The sequence below is a fragment of the Octodon degus genome, unplaced genomic scaffold (genome assembly GCF_000260255.1).
Source record: "Octodon degus isolate 3935 unplaced genomic scaffold, OctDeg1.0 scaffold00006, whole genome shotgun sequence".
Classification (NCBI taxonomy): domain Eukaryota; kingdom Metazoa; phylum Chordata; class Mammalia; order Rodentia; family Octodontidae; genus Octodon; species Octodon degus.
Genome location: NW_004524582.1, coordinates 28,246,291 through 28,268,965, shown reverse-complemented (window position 1 = coordinate 28,268,965; position 22,675 = coordinate 28,246,291). Strand labels below are relative to the sequence as shown.

At 56.6% G+C, this 22,675-nt stretch overlaps 1 protein-coding gene across 1 annotated transcript in view; it reads right to left on the bottom strand.

The window, feature by feature from the left end:
- Window positions 1–21,385, bottom strand: part of Wdr1 (WD repeat domain 1) — a 33,481-nt gene extending 12,096 nt beyond the window's left edge. The window contains exons 1-8 of the mRNA XM_004624565.3: window positions 21,050–21,385; window positions 20,590–20,711; window positions 12,010–12,100; window positions 8,401–8,548; window positions 6,995–7,175; window positions 1,658–1,735; window positions 1,367–1,447; window positions 849–1,082 (exon numbers count right to left, since the gene is read on the bottom strand). Coding sequence (XP_004624622.1) covers window positions 849–1,082; window positions 1,367–1,447; window positions 1,658–1,735; window positions 6,995–7,175; window positions 8,401–8,548; window positions 12,010–12,100; window positions 20,590–20,711; window positions 21,050–21,065 — 951 coding nt within the window. The 5' untranslated portion in view covers window positions 21,066–21,385. The remainder of the gene's footprint in view (window positions 1–848; window positions 1,083–1,366; window positions 1,448–1,657; window positions 1,736–6,994; window positions 7,176–8,400; window positions 8,549–12,009; window positions 12,101–20,589; window positions 20,712–21,049) is intronic.
- Between the last annotated feature and the right edge of the window lie 1,290 nt (window positions 21,386–22,675).

Below are 22,675 nucleotides of genomic sequence, written 5' to 3'. Positions count from 1 at the left end.
CACTGCCATTCTATGTGTTGTCATGAAATGGCATCTGCCCTTATGGGAAGGGACACAGCCAATGCACATCCTGTCCCAGTAAGCACTCCTAGTCCTGCTACTACTTAACATGGGCCCTGGGCCTGAACAGTGAGAAGACTCAAGTGCCACCTTGCTGGCTAGGGACCTCATGAGAGACACATGCTCTTGGCCTACAGCCATGAAGTCAGAGGTGTCCCTGCTGAGGTGGGGGTGTTTAACGAGCTGGCGCTCTTGGGTGATCCGCAGGCACCTGAAGGTCATCCCTCGAGCCCAGTGACCACCCCTCCAGACCAGCCAGGAAGCCCCTTCTGAAAGTGCCCAGCTGAGGCTCGAGTGTAGCCAGGGCTGTGAATCACTTTGTCCCGGGCTCTGGCTGGTGGCTCAGGAACCTCTACAGTCTGATGTCAGCCCCAGCCACCTTGCGTGACCCACAGCAGTGTGACTCAGGCAGTTTTTCTTTTAACAAACACAAGAGCTCACAAAATTCCAAGCTGACCTAGCCAGCAATGCCAGCCTGGCTTTAGCCAGCTACAGATGTTAGTAAGAGTAGACATACAGCCAGGCTGGCAGACACAGGAAACAGATGGGGGTTGGTCACTGTTCCCCTGACTACTCTGCTGCAGGAGCCAGACTTGAATCCCTGCAGAATTCCCAAGTGTCCTGCGCTGAGGCCCAGAGAAGCACGTCAGTCTTCCTGCTGCCAGGCCATGTACACCTGCCCTCTCACTGCCCTCACCCCACTGTGCAAACCCTGAGGACCTCCTGTAGGTCCCCTCTACTGGCTGGGGGACTTTCCACCACCTGGCTCCAGGATGGGCCAGGCTCACCTTGATGACCCGCAGGGGCTTGCTGGGGTTGTTCTTGTCCAGGTAGTTGATGTAGCCTGACAGGGAGACGCTCAGGAGGTGGTCCTTCTGCCATAAGCAGCCCAGCTGCTGGTCCAGAACAGTGGAGCCCATGGGAAACGTGCTGATGACGGAGTTGGCGCTGACGTCCCAGATCTTTGAGGATTTGTCTCCAGAAGCAGAAAGCAAGTGGGTACTATCAGGACTCCAGCTAATCTGTGCAGAATAAGACAGACCTGTCTCACAGGTCTGCAGAGGGACGCAACCAGAAAGCAGCCTGGCATAATCTATGTCTTCTAGCAGAACAAAGTGAAGCCTGAGGAGGCCACAGGATGTACCCAGTCCCCAGCTCCTGCCACCCATGGCGACCCTGAAGCTCTGTGCCACTCATAGCTCTTAGCCCCTCATTTAAAATATTTCTGACTTTTACTGATGGCTGCAAACACAGACATGTACAAGTTACAGCTAACACATCATGAGATGTGAAAATCCATACTCACAGCATAAATCCCTCCATCATGGGCCTTGCTGCCTCCCAGTGCACATATTTTCTCTCCCGTCTTCCCATCATAGATGAATATCTTTCAAAAAACAAAAGCATATATGCATCGCATGCCTGGGTGTATGGATGCCCCCCACTCGCCTTTTTCCAGCGATTACGACTATCAAGACTGAGCTTCCCATGGTCCTGTCCACTGGACTTCAGTGACGCTCCTCAGAGGTGACGAGGAGGGATAGCTCCTGACACCTGCCCGCCTGCTGCCCACCACCCCATCATCCCTGGCCCTTACCTGGCCATCAGCACTAGCTGTGGCGAATCTGTTCCCATCGGGGGAGAATCGCACACAGTTGACAAAGCGGCCGTGGTCCTGTGGGAGAGAGGACGGTCATCTACTTGAGCTGCGTGGCCAACCCCCACCACTGGCTACAGCAACAGGCAACTCAGGATGTTCAAGTGCTACATGGTCTCGGGGGTCAGTTTCAGCCTCCTCGCCCCTGCCATCTACCTGCTTGTCCCTGGGGTTCACAGATCTCCAGCCTCAAGGCTAGATGGACACTGTTATGACCAGAGCGCATCACTACGGGCCATTCCCCGGGGACCGGAGACCCGAGACCCAGCGGAGGAGGGGAGGAGGTGCTATGGCAGGAGCCAGGGGGCTGCAGAACAAGTAAATGACTTTTCCCAGTAGGTATGGCCCACCAAATGGCATCAGTCAGAACTCACTTCCAAATCGCATCTCTGCCTCTCTGGCTGTCTTAACTGCAGAAGCCTCTACTAGTGTTACAACCTGTCACTCTACCTCTGAGGGGCCATGGTGAGCCAACTCTTTACAGCAGAGCAGCAGGCGCAGGGAGGCTGTGTAACCTGAGCATGCCAGCTCGAAGAATCCAGCTCGAGTTTCCTAGGCAGCACTGCTCCTGGGCGTTGGCAGGTGCTGGGCAGGCCTGAGGTTCCCTGTCCAGGAGCTATCCCAGGTCAGGCCCCTAAAGCCAATGGTGGACAGTCACCCATTCTGGGCTACACAGGAGCTCTAATCCTGTCCATCAGGTTTGAGGCTCACCCCACCATACCCCTAGTCCACAGGAGTCGGCAGGGTGCAAAGCAGGGGGAGGGGCCTGAGACAAAGCTCTGCAGGTCACCTGAGCAGGGGTGGCACACACATCATCTAGCTGTGGAACTGCGATCCATGGATGAGACGCCTCTGCACCGAGGCTAGGCATCCAGCACGCTTGCTAATCAGGGCCCAACTCTCGCCTGGATGGAGTCTGCTGTGCCTGTCACATCTGGGACCTGCTTCCTTGATGGAGAACATGGAGATACACTGGTGTCAGCTCACCCTAGGTCCCTCTGCCCGGGCAGGGGTCACACGGTACTCGAGAACCGAGCAGCCAAAAGCACTCATGCCAGTGGGTGGAGCAGGGGACGGCAGGGATGCAGAGTGGGCTGCCAACTCTACTATGCACTAAATACACCATAAGTCAGCAAATACTGTGCTACCATGCAGCTCTTACAGGGATGGCATCCAACGTTGCTGGTTCCCCAAGGAGAAGCACTGACATGCCTACTCCAACCCCAGGTCCAGAAGCGGGACGCCCTTGGGAGGAAACCTGATGCCCAAGACCATGACCCTAAGCAGGTGTCTATAGCCTGGCAGAACTGTCACTTTGGGGGCCTCTCCCATGGGGACGACAGGGGCCAGGTCTGTGCCCAGGACGCAGCTGCAGGAAGGTGGCCAAGGAAGGCTGGGACCAAGCAGGTGTCCTCAAGTGCCCAGGGCTGCTCCCAAGCCTGCTCCCAAGCCTGCTCCTGTCACTGTTTCGAGCAGCTCAGCCAAGTACCAGAAGTCCAAGTGAGCAAGAGACCTGTGTCTGCTCCTGAAATAGCCCCGCACAGGCAGCACCAGTGGCCCACTAACCAGTGACACAAGGGCTAAAAATAGTGCTTCCTGCAGGGAGGCCACCTGAGCTGTCCCAGCTGACCACAGGGCTGCAGTGCTGTCCTCAAGTCCCAGCTTAGGGTGGCCTGCATGGATACCTGAGCATGGGGGAGCCCCAGTGCTGTTGGTTTGTTTCTCTGGAGACAACGCAGAGTTCAAACAGCCCTCTGGCTCCACACTTCTCTCAGCAGCACCACTGCCCTCAGCAAGCAGAGGCCTGAAGCAGTGAGGTATTAAGGACCCCCTCCCCCCCGCCGTCACGTCACTAACAGGAATGAGCAGCTGCCTCTGGGTGTCCGTGATCCCCAGCCTCGGTGGCTGCTATCTCCAACCCACGTCCCCTCCACTGCACCCACCAGTTCTACTCTTGCCCAGCATACGGCCCCCAGCCATGGGTGCTCCATAATGGTCACTCTTCAGTGGAAACACTGGCTCCTTCTGTCCCCCACAGTGGCTTCTCTCCTGCCAACCAGCTTGAGGGTGACACTATGTCCTTCACCCACCTCAGCAGGTCCAAGAAGCCCTAAGCAGCCTTGTCCACCGGGCTGTCACCCACTATGGACAGGGCAGTCAGTATCCCCTTCCTCTGCAGCTACCACCCACCCCCGAGGATATGGGAGGCTGGAGGCAAAGGAACTGGCCCTTGGCCATGACAGATGAGACACTGGGAGGACCTTGTCACATACACATACCTGATGTATCTGTCAGAGGGCTTGGCAAGGACAAGGCCACAACCAGCCCCTCCCTCAGGCCTAAACCTCTGCCTGAGCAGCAAGATGGAGACCATGCAGCCTCCAGCTCATCTGCCCCCAGGCTGATTCTGGAGTGATCCCAAGGGTCATCACCTCCAGGCACCCGGGGACAGGGTGGTGCCTGGTCACTCCACGTAAAAGGCTTTTCCTTTCCCACCTTCGATGTGCACAAAGCTGGGCTACGGCCTGAGGCCTACAGGGCACTAGTCACGACTCTAGAGCTGGAGCCAACACGTGCTCTAAATAACGGGCTGCTGAACAGACACAGAAGCGCCACAGCCCTCAAGCTTGGGCCAGGAGACACGAGGTGGTCCCATGCAAGCCCAAGATCCCCCTGACCTGCTTTCACAAGCAGTCTTGTTTCAACATGCACTGGACTGAAACTCCCAACAGGCTGTTCTTTTCCAGGGCAACAGCTGCACCTGACCAGTGTTGTCCCCTCCCTGACCTGGGTCCCTCCCTCAGGGCCACTACCCACCTCTGTGCCTCAGACTGAGGTGAGCCCCAGGTGCTGGGGCTATATGGGCAGGCAGGGGTGTGTGGAACAGACGACACAGGACAGCTGCCTGTGCACTGCTCATCCCTGGGTAAGGTTCCAGCAGAGTTGAGCAGGAGACGAGGGCGAGCCCGACTCCCAAGAATCACAGGGTGGGAATGAGCAACCTGGGGACAAAAGACTGCCACTGCTTGGATTTCACAGTGAATGGAACTTAATTCCCTCTCAAAAGCCCCCACTCGCGTGCACTTTAATTTCCACAGAACACGCATGTCCCCAGTTCTGACATCAAGAGGACCCACACATGGGAAGAAGCCCCACAGGGCCTGCAGGGGGTCAGCACATATCCTTACTCGTCCCACGCCCTCTGCCTTGTCCTTTCCTACACCTTGCTCCTAGGGTGATAGGAAGGTGGCAGGCCTAGACCACAGAGGGCAGGACACAGCCCGGGCCTCAAGCCCACCAGGAGCCATAGATTCTGAAGGCCAGCAACACCTAGCAGCAGGCACTGTGGGCTGCAGGTCCTCAGTGCCCTCCCTGATCCCTTCATGTCAGAGTTTGCAAGACCTTCTCTGGGCAACATGCGGACCTTGATACTCACTGGTGTCCTGAGCCCTCGCCATAGATGGGGGCTGGGAGGGCAGGTCACCATCACCCTGCTTTCTGGGGACCTAAAAGCACACCTACCTAGCATTTCAGGGGCAGAGCCAGCCAGTCCAGCGCCAAGTGGCAGCCACCGTCTCTGGCCTGAGGCCCACGGCCCTTTCCACCTCTCCAGATCCTCAAGATCCATGGGTGTGGGTGGCAGAGCCTACCCAGCCGTCAGGGCCAGCTGGGCAAAGCTGTGTCCCTGACACTGGGTCAGTGCTGCTGGGGAGACTGCATGGAGAGCACACAGGATGCGTAGAACACAGGCTGGGCCTGTTGCCAGACCCTGCTGTTGTGCACCCAAAATGCTCTGTGCCATGGTCAAGCCACCTCTGCAAATGAAACGGCCTCCCCAGAATCAGAAGAGGACCCTTGCTCACACACACAGATGAAGGCCACGGGAGTCGCAGCACAGCCTGTGGGGGCCTGGGCAACAGGGACAGCATCCAACTGTCCCACACCTCTTGCCCTTCCTGCCTCCTTTGGGATCAGATCAGGTTCAGCCAGGGTCTGCTGGCTCAGCGTCTCTCCTCCCGTAACACTGACCTTAGACTGCAGCCTTCAACAAAGCTTCCAAAATAGCCAGGTCTCCATTCCTTCCCTACCAATTAGGCGGTGCTGCAGGAGACAGACCTGAAACTACAGGGCATCAGCAGCGGCCACCCAGAACCTGCTCAGCTCAAGACGCCAGTGATGAATGCAGCTGTTTGCTTCACGAACAGGGAATCCCTGGGGAACCCATCTGTACCCTAAGCCAAATGCCTCCTCAGGAAGTTGTGCCACTGCTGGGCACATGTGCACCCTTTCCAGCAGTATCACATCTATCTGACTGGCTGTACCGTCACTGTAAAGAGCAGGCCTCCTCGGCGGGCCACTATGAGGACTGTGTCTCAGTGTCCTGAGGCTCAGATACTGGAACCATGGTGCTCCTGAAGGAGTCCCAGACCTCAGCCAGCCTGATCCCAAAACTCAAGCACCTCCAAGGACATGCAGCCCACAAAACCCCCTTCCTGGGTACATGTAGCCCCTGCATCTGCACCACTTCACCACAGGCATGGATGCTGGGGCCACCTCCACAGCACATGCCCTAGTGAACCGGGACAGCCAGGGAACATATGCCCCTACACACCAGCCCAGCCACTGGCAGCACATCCTGGGGCCGGAAAAGGGTGTAAGGCCTGCTCCCGAGCAGGCTGTTCACAGCTCAAACTCCTTTCCCAAGAGTCTCGACGCCAAAGCACCCTTCTCCTCTCCCCATCATGCCACAGGAAAGATGACCTCAAGAGGGGTGGGGACCTGGGCATCAGACGCTCCCACAGAAGCCTGCATGCTCCCTCAGGGGACATGGGGCACCTTCCCCTACAAAAGCAATGGGTCCGATTCCTGTTGATGTGTGTGTGCTCTCACCCTTCAGTGGAGGGATGCAAGGCTGACCCAGGGGTCCTGAAAGGCATTTTCCCTGCCCTCTGCTAGCTCATCAGGACTGAGTCAAGACAGTCATAAAGCACGCTGTCAGCACTTAGGACCTCCTCTGGACCTAGGATGACCACATCCTCTGGTACGTGGCATTAGACACCACTGTCTTCATTGCCCTGCTGAACCCTGTACCTAGCCCCAGCCCGGGAGCTGGTGAACACGCGGCGGGGACAGGTGCCCTCTCTATCTCCATTCTATTTCCTCTACCCAATGCCACTCCGCCTTCATGTTACAGTGCCCTGACCCTCCTTCATCCGTATCTAGTGTTTCACAAACCTCAAAGTCCACCCAAACTGTCCCCAAGAACAGCCCACTTACACCAATGGTAAACTTGAACTTGAAGGGAGGCCCCTCGAAGAATGCAGCGCAGTTATCGTCACTTCCCGTCACCAGCCGGTACGGCCTGGTCTGCTTGATGTCCACGCTGTTGATGACTTTATTGTGTCCTGTGATCTCGCCCACGGAAGAGCCACTGTCCCACAGGAAGACGGCTCCGAATCTTTACCCAAGGAGAAGAATTAAAGATGAAGTCAATACAGGATGGAAGATAGGGGAGAAACGCGGTAGCCGAGGGCTTGTGCACAAGGCCAGGGGGATGCTGCCACAGCTGGCCACACTGCTCCAGGGACAACACACTTAAGAGCGAGTAGGTTCCAGTCTACAAGCTGTATTTTAATAAAGGACCTAGGATGACCAGGAGCTCCCACACTCTGCAGGAAAGGGTGAGTGTTGGGGTGCATGGCAGCCCCGCCCAGGTGGAAGGTGCCCCGGCGCAGCTGCGGGGAACTCCACCGTTCCAGTGCTTTCCTGATCATTTGGGAGAGGGGCCCAGAAAGAGACCAAGCAGGCCCTGCCTAGAGAGTAGATGCTTTGCTTCAACCTCACCACGTAAATAAAGACCAAAAAGGACACAGGCAACAGTGCTGGCTTCTGCAAATGGGAAGGGGGCAAGAGGTGGACGGAGGGGCACGGAAAGGAACTCATGCGATGTGCGCGTTCCAAAGCCCCACAGCGGATGGTGCAGCCACTGAGGACTACTGACAGGCAAGAATAGAAAATGAAATACCCGGTAACATAACAAAAATGGATCCTACGCTTTTTAGTTTTTCTTTACCACTGAACAGAAATGGAGTTGAGGGAGCAGGAGGGATTAACTACAAACACAGAAGAGCAAACAGTCCCCAAAATACGCGAAACTGGCTTGCGGCTGTCAAGAACCTGGGGGCTCAATGGGCACCGACTTCTAAAGAGCAGACCAGGGTCCAGCTGAGTCTGCCGGTCACCAACCGGGGCACACAGCATGCAGCCACCCCTCAGGATGTCCTAGGTGGAGAAACTCCGCAACAGCCCCTCACAGCCTCACAGTCTCACAGTCGTGGCTGGAAGTGTCTCCTAATTACAGAGGTGCACCCTGTTCACCTGTCCCTTCCTGAGGCCTAAGATGGGGGCAGGACAGGGAGTCCCGAGAGGTCAAGGACCAGGAAAGTCAGAGAGGAGCGAGAAGGTGCCTTAGGCTTGGTTCACAGCCTCAGCGATGCCATTCCCTGTGCGTGTGGCTGAGCCAACCCTAAGGGCCTGGGCGCCTCAGCCAGCCTCACAGCTGAGATGGCAGCGGAGAGGGAAGGTGGCACCCACCAGGAACTCAGCTGGCAGACTCACCTGCCCCCCACCCACCAAGACCAGGCCGCAGAGCCAGGGAGGGAGGGGCTGAGGCGAGCACTCACTTCTCCCTTCCTTCCCCGACCACGGCGATCCTCTTACTGTCTTCAGTCCAGGCAATGTCCTTGATCTTCCCAGCAAAAGGCTGATACTCGTACTTGAGAAGGTGCTCCTTCTGCGTGGTGTCCCATATCCTCAGCTTCCCGGAGACATCTGCAGCATGGGTGTGAGGGAGAGCACACCTGACTACCAGGCCACGGTTCAGACCATAGCCCCAGTGCCTGGAGGGAAAACTGCAGCCTGGCACAAGAAATGTGGCCACTCTACCTCAGTGTCGCCTCTGCAGGCTGCTCCCTTGACCCCTGCATCTCACCTGGACACCAGGCTCTGCCTAGGTACAGAAAGGAACCAATGCACCACAGCTAAGCAGTTTCGCTTTGAGGCTCCTAGGGGATATTAGTGCGGTGCAGACCTCACACCACCTGCCTCACCCTCAGATGGGATGCGTTGTAGGTAGCCCTAGGCTCCTGGCCCTGCTGCGCCCCACAGGCCTGGTGCCTCACCCATCACCCATGCAGACAGGTATTCCGCTACAAGCAAGGGTAGAGTAAGCTGCTCCTGTGAGATGGGGCGGGGGCTGCACATAGCGTGTGCCGCTAGCAACGAGTTGTAAAGAAAAGAACGTGGGGCCATGCTGCCCCCGCAGGATTTTGCACCAAGCACGAGCCTGACACAGCTCTTCCCAAAGAAGCACTGTGTGGGCGGTGGGAAGGAAGGCACACTCACTCCAACTCTGAGGTTGACAGCTTCTGCCCTAGCCCCCAAGGAGGGCAGGCGGGTTGCCTCTCCTGGAGGTAGGGCTTGTGTCTAGACATCCCCCAAAGCCTCATGCACTTTCAGATGGGGCTTTTGGAGGGCAGCACACCTAGAGTACGACTGATCGGAATGCAGTGCTGGGACTCAGGGTGGGCGACTGCTGGATGTGCCCACTGTGGATTGACACTCAAAGCTGCTTCTTTCCCCCATTTTGTTCTTGTGGCTTTTGCTATCTTCTGCTGCCACAAGCTGCTGCCCTCTGCCACACCACCTGCTGTGGAGCCAACGACACCTCTGCCTCTGCACTGGCACATCCAACCACGCCTGGGCCAGACAGAGCCTGCTCTTCCATGTCCCTAGGCTCACCCACCCACTGCTTCCTCCTGCTGGCTCCAGCCCCATTCTTAGATGGCCACACAGCCATTTCTGCACTGGCCCGCTGCAGACCACCAAGCCCCTCCACCAGGGCTTGGCTGTGCATTTCATTCTTTGCACCGTGGGTCCTGGGCCCAGGCACAGAGGCCCCATCTAAGCAGAGCAGGCCCACAGGAACTGTGGCCAACTGTGGGCCTGCTGGGTACCCAGTCCTGTGCTGAGTGCTGGGGAGATGAGGTGCCCTCCTGCAGAAGGGCCTGCTGGGAGACATGCTAGTGCACCCTCATGAGCTGCTGGCCTGTCACGGCGCGGGGCCAGAGTGCTGTTGGGTAGGGCTTCTTCCCAGGCAAACCTGTCAACACTAGGGCAGCCATTTCAGAGGCATGTGTGACCACTGCACTCCACACATACGATACACACACGTACAGGTACACACACACATACGCACACATGCTGCTCAGCAAACACAACACTATGGGAGGTAGAGGGGAAGGGCAGCTCAGGGTGAGTGGCTTCTCATCCCTGAAAAAAAGCTTGCTCATGGGGACCCTTGCAGCTGTCTTTTCTTTCCTTTCATCTCTAGGCACACAAAGCCTTCCTCCAGGATGCCTGGTGTCACTGCCTCATGGTCCCTGCAGTACCCCGAGAGCCATCTGGGAATCACAGCTGGGAGATGGAGCAAAGGACAGCCTGACATCACAATCCTGGGGGAGGAGAGCACTGCTGGACAGCAGGCTGACACCCTGCTCATGCTGGGGGCTACCCCAAGAGTGCCTCCTGCAGCAGCCCTCAGCCAATGACAGTATCCACAGGGGGAACCTGGCAGGCCCCGCGGGCTTCCTGAGGTGCTGGGTGGGACCCAGCCCGCATGGCCATACCAGGCACCACCAGCACAGCCTTTGAGAGCCTCCCACCCCTCAGCCTCACTGCCAACCCTGCACACCACACTATTTTTAGCCCAGGGCCTGCTTCTCTGCAGCAATGTGCATTGTAACTCTTAATCCCTTTGCTCTATTCAAAGAAAGAGATCAGAAATACAAAGATGCCACCTCACCCAAGAGCTCGCCTGGTTCCCTCAAAGAGCATGTTAGGCGGACGGTCATATAAACATGGGACAGTCCCTTGTGTCCGCTTCCGTTACAGTAAGGCCACAGACTTCTGTCCTGCTAAGCAGGCCCTGGGGATGGCTGGCCAGGCCTGGGCTGGCAGGCTCTCAGCAGGGCACAGCAGGGCGGGAGCTATGCCAAGCTGGGCAGATGCCCACACCGGATACTTTTCTCTAAGAAAATTTCTCAGGCTTTGTTAAATACAAGTTCAGCAAACACCTGGGCCAATTCTGGGGGCTTAATGAAGACAGTTTGTTGGCAAGAGGGGAGAACTCTCTGGGATAACATAAGCATGGGATTAGAGTGAACCTTAAAATGTCATCAGAAATGCAAACACAAAACCCATTCAGTGCCCACTAAGCATCGTGCTCCCTGCCCAGCCCTGACTATAACCGTGGTGGCTGTCAGCAGATGTCTGTCCCCTCCCTGGCTTTCTGAACAATGCAGTGCTCCAGTTTCAGGGCTGGATGGCACGGTCGCCCAGCACTAACTATCCATCTGGGAAGGACCCATGCTAGGCACTGCGCACACACTGACCCTTGGGTCCTTCCCCACCCGAGGCAGCCCCAGCTTACAGAGGACACTGAGGCCCGTGAAAGTCAGCTCTGCAACCGCGGCTGCGCAGCTGGTAAGGGAGATCCTGGATCCCTCTCAAGCCCTCGGCCCACTCTCTCACGCACACGGCCTCGGGAGGACGTCACACATACAGCCCTGGGAATCCCAGCAATTCTCCCAGCACTGAGTGCCCGCTGTGGCTCTGGGGATGCCAATGAGGTCCACATCCTCTCACTGCGTGCCTCAAGCCAGGGCTCGGCCAGGGGGCTTGCAAGTCTGCTGAGGAGTAGAATGAAGGAGCATGAAGCAGGGCGTGCCACTGTACCTCCTGTGCTGCCTACCTCCTCTGCCAGTGGCCAGGCCTCAAAGGACTGAGCCAATAAAGCTCCTGTGCACATAAACCTCAGGCCTCGCCCTGCCTGGATTCCTACCGAGCCACAGAAAAAGCCCGGGCTAGAGGGCAAAGGCCAATCCTCAGACAAGGCCAGCGCCCACTGTGAGGCCAGCTGGGAAAGGGGCAGCGGGAAGGGGGACACAAGAGTGGTTCAGATGCACCCCCTCCCACATACCCACATGCTCGCCTGCCCACAGAGGCTAGGAGTGGCTTCTGCCAGCTGAGCTTGCGCCTATGGGGATACTGCACACTGAGAAGGCCAAGTCTGCAAAGGGACACGTGGCGGCAGCTTGCCTTTCCTTTGCCAGCTGCACATCAGTGCCCTTCCCTCTCCTCCACACCCTCCTTTCCAACCAGGATCTGGGCAGGGCTTCTGTCCCAGTGCCACCTGGGCCACACCTGTGCCCTGGAGTCGGCTCCCCCATTACCTCCAGAGGCTACGTAGAACCCGCTGGGTGCGTACTTGGCCACCACCACCTGGTGAGCGTGCTCCGTGTAGATGTCAGCAACCGCCGGGTTCTGAAGGGAGAAGAGCGGAGGGTGAGCAGGAGGAGTGAGGGGGCGGCCGGCCCACGGTGAAGGGATGAGACCTAAGTGAGGGCCACAGACAGGGTGCGCACGCCTACCCTCCACTGCTGCCTGCCTACTTCTCTTAGGGGATGAAGCTTTGGGGAATCTTTCTGTGTCTCCTTTCTTTGTGCAAAACACATGGATTTGTGGAATGTACCCAGGATGAAAGAAAGGAATCTCGTGCCTCTTCTTCCTTTGTGGGGTACCTGGTCACCAGTGCATGTGTTCTACTCCTACCTCCACTCTCCTCGGGCCACTGCCCCCAGCAGCCTGGAGCCCACACAGCTGGCCTGGGTGTCTGAGGGGCACAGTTCCCAGCTGAGGTTTGAGAGCAGAGCAGGCTGGGGCTAGGGGACTAGGAAGAAGCATGGGCCCCCCACACCCAGGCTGGCACAGGCCAAAGGCTGGCTGGGCCTGGTGACAAGAACAGGGCCAGCATCTATCTCCAGCAATGAAGTCTGACCATGTGCTTCACTGAGAACTGATCCCTGCCCTCCCCTCGTGCTGCCCAGTCAAGACTGGCATGAGGGAATAGACTCTGACCACTGCTGACAGCTCAGGATAAACCAGTGCTCCCTGGGAAAAGCTTCTCAGACACCAGCCTGAGGACTCAGCAGGTTGGGGTAGGGGAGCCCAGCTCTCCAGAACCAGGCAGCTGCATCTTATCTGGGCTGATCCCAAATGCTGCCATGCAGATCTAGTCCAGCCTCTTGAGGCCCCACCTCATCCCTCTCCTTTCTAATAGCCCAGCCCCCATAGCAAGACAACCCTCACCTGTGGCCCAGTCTGCCGCTTCTGCTGCGCTGTGAAATCTCACAGCTCCAAAGCTATTCCTTAGGCTGCCTTGCCCGCCACCCTGCTGCATCCAGTGGCCCAGCATAAGTGGCACTTATCTCTCCCATTCAGCCCCATCCTGGCTCCTCCACACCTGAAGTAGGAGACTGGGGCTGGGGGGAATGTGTTGAAAGGCCATAAAAAACCCTGCTAACAGGTCGAGCCCTTGATGGAGAACAACAGCACCTGGACCACAGCAGGCACGTAGAGTGCTTTGAGATGACATCTCCAGGTATAGGTGTTTTTTCTAAACTGAAGCCTCAGTATTGAGGTTTAACCGCAGGGTGGGCACTATGCAGGAAATAGTTTCCTGTCGCAGTTTGGGCACTGGGTCTCTAAAAGATTTGCCATCACCAGAAGCAAGATGATTCCATGAAAGAAGACAGCACAGACACAGCACGCCCAGTGACCCCAGTACTATACACGCAACTAATCAGAAGGCCATATTCTAATCCTTCGTTTACACGTGGCAGGAAACCAAGGGAGTTTGTAGGCAAGTTCACACCTGGCTTGACACCAAGTGAGGTGTTGATAGGACAAACATCTAATGCCTTATTTACACGGGAGGGCCCACCAGGGAAGTTTGGGTACAATGTCACCAAGTGTTTGCAAGGCGGAGTGAAGACCCTGAAGTGTTCACACTGCTGGTAGAAATGCAAAAGGGCACAGAGGAAGATAGTTTGGCAGTTATTTATAAAGTTAAAACACAAGTCATGAAAGAAGACAACGCCGCTCCTGTGTATCTCCCCAAAGGAAACGAAAGCACACATGTACAGAAAGCCTGGAACCAAGCTGAGGGACTTTATCCAACACAACACAGCTCAGCAGTAAAACACCACAAACTATAAATACACCCAGTGGCTATGGAAAGGCGGCTGGAGACAGCACGCTGTGACCACCTCCCTGGGAAAGAAATTCTGGAAGAGGTGGCCCAGTGACAAAGTAGAGCTGTTGTTACTAGAGATGGGGTAGAAGACAGAGTGACCGCCACAGACTGAGGGGTGCTCGGTTACCACGGGATTGTTCTGCACAAGGACTACGGCTGGGTTATGTGACCATTCACTCACATTCAAGCCATCTGTGTGTATCTAAGATCCACCCTTCCTAAAACTGCAATGCCTGGTTTCTGCTGTACTTCTGCCTGCCTGGTCACTGCTCCCTCCCCTGAGCACTCAAAGGGGACCCTGGACACCCCTGACTGTTACAGGTACTAGGGCCCAGCTCCAGACAGTGAAGCCATCAGCAGTGTCCCAGCATCCTGACCTCCTCCCTAGGCAGGGTGAGCCTGGGGCAAGGGCGTTGGGGTGGAGGCTGACTGGACTAGACCACAGAAGTCCTGCCCCTGAGAATTCCTTCCCCTAGATGGCTGGGTATCTGCAGGCGCCATGTGGAAAGCCCCATAGGGCAGCAAATCCAGAGCTGGCTGCCTGACTCACTCACTCACTCACTATTGTTTGTACTGTGGATACAACTGGGTCAGCGTGGGGAAGACTCCATGTTACAGACATGGCTTCCACCTGAGCCCTGCTCCTCAGCTCACTGTAGAGGTGCCAAATGGCCCCAGCCCCCAGTGTCCCCTTCCTATTCAGCAGCCTCAGGGTGGGGCAGGAGGGCAGAGTGCGCAGCTTATTTGGGGAAGTGCTCTGGAATGAGGAAAATGAGATGGAGGGAGCCCCCCATACAGAACAGCCGTGCACATACTGGGGGGCAGGCTGTGGGCTCACCTGCAGAACAAGCCCAGGGGCTCTGCCCAGATGGAAAAAGGAAGGACTCCTGAACACCCACCCATCCACTGGCTCGGAACCCATCCCTTCCACCTGTCACACTATTCATCCAGTTCTGGCCTTCCAGGGAGAATGACAGCCTTACCCCCGCCCCCCAGCTCCCTGGGGCACCACCCTCTCCCCTTCAGTGAGTCCTCCACACCCCCACAGTCCCTGTCTTGCCCAGAGGGGACTCAGCAGGACCCATGCCTGGGAAACAGCTGCCAGGAGGACTTGCTTAGCCACAGGTGCCAGGCAGCTTCCTCCCAGGATGCTGGAAGCCCCCAGAGGGAACCCCCCTCTCCCCACCTGGGCAAGGTGTGCCCCTTCAGGCCAGGCACTGCTGAGGCCTCAAGCTTCCAGGTGAGCAGGGCCAGCCCCACGTTTCTGCACAGATACAGGTCCAAGCAGTGACACAGGCCTCAGCAGTACAGGGCGAGGCTGCCCAGGCGCCACACCCAGAACCCAGAGCCTTTATGGTCTAGAGTCCACTTCCTGTGACTGCCTCCACGCCGTGCTCTACCAACCAATCACTTGTGGAAATTCCAATCTCAAAGACCTTTCCCATATTAACAGGCTGAGGCCCCCTCCTCCAGGAAGCCTGCCCTGATGTTTGAGCCCCCGGCACTCATTCCTCCCCACCTTGTGCCCTGTGCCACTTGTCCCTCATCCCCCCTCTGCACTAGAAGGGCATGCTGGCAGGTCCCATGTTTGACTGGCTACCCTGTAGCCTGAGGAGCACGGCACACCTACCCTGTGGTCCTCTGCACTCAACAAAGAGCCCTGGGGCAAAGGAGCACTCTCTGTAAGGTCGCAACAGCCCCACAAGCCCATTTTACAGAAGAATCCAAGGCTCAGAGGTAAAGTGAACGAAGTGTGTCTGGGTTTGGCTGCAGGCAAGCTGGGGCTGGTTAGGGATCAACGTTTATTCTTCCCTTCTACTCACCGGCACTGATATTAACCGGGTTCCTTAACTCAGGCTACAGACCATGCTCATTCAGCTGGTGGTGGGACAGTCACTTAGGCCCATCCTGGAGGACTCCAGTGTGACCCTGAGCGCCTCCTTCTCACTGCCCAGGTTCAAACCCTAGCACCTCTCTGGTCTTTAGTGTCCCCACCTGAAAAGAGGGACAAGGGCATCCATCCCAGGATGTGGACAGAGCCATGTGCTGTAAGTCACCATGCTTTTGTCTCATGCTGACCCTGAGAGGCCCTGGCTTCCCAGGTATGGGGTGAAGAGAACAGGGGCACTACCCAGTGCCAGGCCACTGCCACACCCAGGGTGTTTGGCCCAGTCTAGGAGCTCAGCTAGGTGGTGGGATGGGGCCTCTTCCTAGCTAAGACCCAGAGCAACAGGCCCTCCAGGAGGAAGTGCTGGGCCAGCCGCCAAAGCTGGGGACCGGAACATCTCTGGAGCAAGTGAAGCAGCAGCAAGGCCCTTTCCACCTGCTCTCCAACTGCCCCCAACAGGCTCTGCAAGGGTGGCGCCTATAGGACCCCATGGTGGAGTTGTGCACCCCAGGGCCCGTGTGCTTCCAGTGTGGAATCCCTACATGTCTGTGTGCCTCATGCTTCTCTTGGAAAACTCTTAATGCCTCCACGGCCCACGTCCATGTGCCACTTCTCCCACAGCTGCCCTTCCTACTTGGCACAGATAACCACTCCCTCGCATGGTCTCCAAAGCACCGCAGACATCTTCCTCAAACACTTAACCACCTGTGGGAAAAGGTGCTCAGACCCGAGTTAAAGGGCAGTCGGGGCGTGGTAACTGCGCTGTTGGATGGTCCTGTACCTTGTGGGGTGTTGGGCAACATCCCTGACTACAGGTTCCAGATAACAACCAAGCCAGCCCTGAAAATCACCTACTGACACCTTGGCCTACAGTGTATGAAGCTGACTCTGCAAGATCCCAGCTTAGGGACACTGGTGTCAACAGGGCAAAGCAAGGAGGACCTGTACCACTGGTGAGCCCGAGGGGTATGGGTCTCTGAGCAGCCACCCTCATGCCCCAACCCTCAGATGGGAACACTGTCATCTAGGTCCGAGCTTGCCAGGCATCTGCCCACCTTCCAATGGGTCCAGTGGTCTTCGGAGCAGAGCCAGGCTCTTGACCACTCGGCGGCCTGATGCATCCCCAGCCCTACAGCCATCACTCCAGCTTCAGAGCTGCCACCCACTGATCTTCCCAAGCCCAGTCACCACCCTGTGACAAAGCACTCTCCATTCTGACTGCAGGGCACAAGGCTTCTGGCCCTGGACTGAATGCACTCATTTTTGTCCAGATGCCCACAACCATGTCACTTCCTCCTGCTGCTGAGGATCATGCCATTCCTTGCATGACAGAGCTACAGGGCCACCCCCTCCCCCACAGGCCAAAGGCCATCCTAAACGTTCAGCAGGAACTCAGCAGGCATGCCATTATGAGTCAGTCCTCAAACCCCCTACCCAACACCTGCAGGGTCATGAATGGATTCTGAACCAGAGCAGCAGCAGATGGCACCCCGTGAAACCTGGTGTGGATCCAAGGAGACAGGTCCACAGACACTGCATTTGGACGCACCAACTCGCTTGCTCTTCAGATCTCACTCCATGAGATTCAGTACTGTAAACACTGTAGCTTTCCCAAAACATACTTAGTTGTGGATCCGAGGAGCTGTGTACCTGAAGCAGCTAGACCTATACACGTCCACACAGTGAGGCCACTGAAAGCCTCATTCCCATGGGCTGGTGTGTATGGAACATGGAATGATGAACAGATGTCTTTAGGACCTCAGACAGCATCCTTCCCCAGTATTTGCAAGTCATGGAAGGCAGGCTTACATGGGCCTCAAGCTCAGCAGCGACTCAGGTGATGCTGGCCCCAGACAGGGCAACCTGGAGGGGAGCACCACATGTACCAGTGGCTACAGGGTGCCGTAGCACAAACTTCCCTTGGCTGGGGTCCCTTCCAGTGTCAAGCAAGGTATATAAACCTTTCACAGCTGTCTGGGTTTTGGAGCACTCTCCTGGATTACTGGTTTCTAAGTGGCCAACCTCGTACGTTTTACCCTGACAAAGCATCCTCTCCAAGCGGAGCAATGAGATGTACTCAAAGAGCTAAGGAGCCCCCGCCAGGTGCACAGGCATATGCCTGTAATCCCACCTGCTCTGCAGCCTGAGGCAGACACATGCAAGTTGGGGCTCATCGTTGGAACATCTAGTGAGGGATGCAGCACGTGAGTTTGATCCTAAATATACAGAAGAAAAACTCCTTTCCATCAAATCTTAAGAAGTAATGGTACATGTCAACATAATACAGATCAACAAATTGAGGAAAGTAGTAGCTCCCAGGGGAAGTTGGTTAAGAACACTCTTTACAAATAGCTTCCTCAACATTTATATGTCCAACATTCTAAAGAGTCCAGCTTTTTTTTCTCTTTCAATAAAACTTCAGTGGCATTTTGACCAGTATCTTCTAAAGGAGCTGCTACTTGCCAGGGATGGCGCAGAGCAAGTGTGGCTTTCTGGAGCTGACATCTACTGAGGAATGAACAGTGGGCAGGTGCCTATGTACAACTGGCGGCAGGGGTCCACCTGTTAACCTGTTTGTTAGCTTGCTTCGGTTATTAGGCCTGAGCAGCAGAGAAGGTGATGTGGAGATGGTACTTAGGGGAAGCTCCACTAAGCCACCAGTGCAAGGAAAATTTAGGCAAAAACAACCAGAATGTTCCAAGAGTGACATGCAGAGGATCGTGGCTTTCAGAGAGGAGGAGACTGGGAAGGGCTAGAGCATATTAGGCCCCTGGCCTTTCAGATCTGAAGGGAACCACGTGGGCTAGGTTGTGAACAGAAAAGACCACAGGGCAGCAGGGGCAGACGCAGCACAATGCAGGCAAGAGAGAATGGCAGCCTGGGTGCGGCGGGAGCAAAGCCACGTGAAGCTGTTAGGATCCTGCAGACCCTTCAAATGGAGAACCAGCAGGACTTGCTAAAGAATTTGATGAGCTGTGACAGGGAAGTGGGGACACAGTGGAGTCCCAGGTCTTAGCCTCAAGTCAGAGGGAGGAAGTTGTCTTTTTGGGGAAAGTGCACAGCGGAGCCCCAAGTCTGGGGGCATATGCAGATGCCACACAGACCTTCTGTGAGCTGCTGCCAGCCTTCCTTTTACCCCTCTCCTCTGCAGATAGCAGTGGCTACAAGGTGCCTTCCCCTGTAGAAATGAATCAGACCACAGTCCTTTCTACACTCTCAATGCTCAAGGCTGTTTACACTTTTCCAAAAAGACTTCATCCTAATAAAAACCATAACCATCTGTGAGGACCAACACCGCACCCACCCACCCAGTGTCTTGTATCATTGGCGCAGGGAGGGACATATCAATGGCACCTTATGTTACATTATAGGAACTTAAACTGGGTGGGGAAGAAATAAGATGCACCTCAGGGCAGAATGAAGACCTCAGAGGGGCTGGTAGAATGGACTCTGAAAGCTGGTGATCAGTGACTTGAATCTACTTCCTTCACCTGGCAGAGCAGGACTCGTCTGGGGAGGGCGACCAAGCTGGTGCACCCCACACAACTCCCCAGCCGGAAATAAACACAGACGAATGACCCCTACAGGGAAGCCTTGCTGGAGGCAAGACCAAGCCCAACTACTGAGCACCTGCTAAGGGCAAGCTCAATTTTTACATTCCCATTTTTACCTACGTCTGGGACTTGTCTACCAAAGTTATTGGAGCCCTCGGTGCTATTTCCCCAGCTGTAAAGGAAGCTGGATCGGCTTTCTAGTAATCCCTGTAACTAGCCAATCCTTAGCATCTTCAAGGCAGCTTCACACCCACCCCAAATCCCCAGACAGAGCTCTACCTTCTAGCAAAGCAGCAGCAGGCACCAGGCAGGCTCAACTAGAGACAGAGACCCCAGTCAGACAGGAAACTGAGCCCTACATTCCCCCAACCAGCTGTGAGCCTGAGTGCGTCTCAAGCCACAACCCCAGCCACCCTGATGGCCTCATGCTGAAGCCGGCATCCCCTGTGAGCAAGCCCCTGTGCACCAGCCCCACCCCCGGCGCAGAAGCTAAAGTGGCCATGCTGGCACCTCAGGCCTCCACCAGCCACACCATCGCCATCTCAGGTCCAGGAGAGGGAATCAAGTGAGCAATCCTCGAGGTTGGGGAAAGGGACAGGCAGACCGGGCCATTTAGACAATCGCAGAGGAGTAACATGAACCTGAACAGATTTTGGCTCTAGAAGCATTTTCAGCCTGGGGACAGAGCTCCTGCAGAGAATGATTCATGGAATAAGCTGGTTCCTGTTTTGCTCTGAGGCTCAGATCCACAGCGGCAGATCAGGCAGGAGTCCAGAGGACTGGGTGTGCACACTGGGAAACTAAGGGTTCTCTTATGATTAAGCAGAAGGCCTTTCACCAACTGCAATGAGCAACAACCCCCAGGCTTTTGAACTCAAGCCTCAGGCCAGGGCCGCTGGAGAAAGAAGGGGCTTTATCATCTCACCATCTCCATTCTGCAGATGAGGACAGGAGACTCCCTAGGACAGGTCACTACACACCTCAAGACCAGGGAGCAGCTGGCCTGGCCTGTCTGATTCCTCAAATCGAAAGCCCTTGCTCTCAGAACTGAACTAAAATGAGCCTCAGTTTCCCCACCTCAAAAATAAAGCGGGGGGGGGGGAAGGCTTGGAGAAACTGGATTGGATTTCTAAATTCCTGAGATGTGGTCACTGGGCTGAGGGGGCGTGGCGCCCCGGGCCTGACCAAGCCCTGGGCAGGGACAGCGGGGGGTGGAAGGGGAAGGAGGTGCGCGCTGGCGGGGACGGAAGCGCACTGGGCGGGGAGGGGTACTCACGTCGATGTTCCTCAGGATAACGCACTTGCCATTGGTGTACAGGAAACTGTTGCCCTTGGGGTCGCCGCCGAGGATTTTGGAGACGCCCCTTTCCACCTGGGGAAGGCTGGCGAACACCTTCTCTGCGGAAACAGAGGCGCGCAGGGCGCGTGAGGAAGGGGCCCTTGACTTGGCCCCCCAGGCTGGGCGGAGGATGCGGGGGACAGGAGGGAAAGCGGGGCCCCCAACGGGCACCTGTTGCCGCCCGAGGGAGGGGCGACCGCCACTTTCCAGACACTCAGCGGCCACGGCCACTTCCCGGCCCGCGCTCGGGGCGGGCCCTGGGGGACTCCGGGTTGCACTGCCCGTCCCCCGGCTCCCGCGCCAACTCCCGGGTTCCCCGGGGGTCCCCGCGTCGCCCCGCCCTCCCGGGGGTCCCCGCCGCCTGGGCGAGGCCGGCTCCTGGCCGCCGCTCACTCACTGATTTCGTACGGCATCCTCGCGCACTTGATAACGCGCTGCGCTCGCCGAGAGCTAGGGGCCGGCCGCGCCGCGATGGGACCTCGCCGAGGCCTGAGCCGGGGACAGGCCGGAAGGCGGCGCCGGGCGTGCCGGGCGCGGAGGAGGCGGTGCGAGGCAGGGCTGCGGCGCCTCGCGCTGCCGCTGCGACGCCGAACCCGGAAGCGCGGCCCCGGCGCGGCTCGCCCCCAGCTTTGACCATATATAGTCAAGCGCTCGGCTCGCCGGCCGCGGCCTCCTGAGCCTGCGCGAACAGCGTGCCCCGCCCCCCGCTGCCCGCCTCCGCTCGCCCCGCCCCGGAAGTGACGTTGCACTGCCGTCCTTGAAAAGCAGGCGCGGAGCGCTGGCGGCCTCTGAAGGCTTGCGGGAGGCTAAGTTTTGTAACTTTTCGTGTCCCTTTGCGGGGCTGTGTGAAGACCGGCGGGGCGGGGGGCTTTCTTCGTCTCAGTGTCCGGGGCTTGTGGGAGCTTGGCGCCCCTGGCATGGGTCGTGCACACAGGGAGAGGGCGCTTTTATTTTTACCACCTCGGGTATGACTTAAGAGTCGCATTTTCGAGAAGCAGGAGTTTAGGAAGCAGAGGGAGCAAAAACTTCCTTTGAGGAAAAAAAAAACATGAAAAGGCTAAGAACAACAAACGGAGCCCGTGCTGAGAAAACTGGGGGATTTTTCATAACACAGAAGGGAAGGGAAACGCATGTTTTTGAAGTGGGGGGAAGGACTGGGTGGGGGGGCAGAAGCCAGGCGGAAAGTATTGGTGCTTTGAATCTCGCTTTTAGGAGGATGGGGAAAAGGGGGTGAGAAGAGGGTACGTGGGAGGTGACCCTGTGGTACTGGGCTCTAAAATCCAGGTAAACCGTTCTGGAGAGGGCTTTAAAAATCAAATCTGCCAGGCGGCGCGCCACGGCTGTTGACTAAGCCTCTGACTTGGACTCACCTGGGCAACCGCACCCGTTCAGCTTTCTGGCCGTACTCCTGCTTCACCTTTAGTAGGTGGATGAGCCTTTAAAATAGTAGCCTAAGGTCTCGTGGGCTGCCAGCTCATAAAGTTTTTCAAATGGCATGCTTGGCCTCATGGGTGTTTTCAGCAAATCATGTTTTTCACTGGTAGGCCACATTCCCTGGTGCTGGAGGAAGGCCCAGGCATGAGGCCCTCTCCGCCTCTGACTTTCTTTGAGGAACTCTCTTCGCAGAGCTTAAAACCTGGGTAACTCGCTTTCATAGCTTAGACCTTAGCTTTTCAATGAGCATCAGATGTGGGCCACCTTACTTTAAACTGCCGCCTTTTAGCCCTTCCAGGCATTCCTGGTTTGTGCTGCTCCTTGCCCTGCGATGGGACTGTACATTGCAAGCCTCAGTGGTTGACCCCACTCCCCGGTCCTGGTCCTCGATGAGGAAATAAGGTGAAAGTGGTTTCAGTGAAGGGCCGTAGGAAAGTTTGGTCTTGGGAAATACTGAAATTCCTGACGCAAAACAAGTCTACAAGGGGCTTGGAGTGAGCTCTGAGAAAGACAACTTGTTTCTGTCGTCCTCAGATGAGCTTCGTACAGTAAGGGCTGCAGCTCCACGAAGTGCATCTGTGTAATTCAG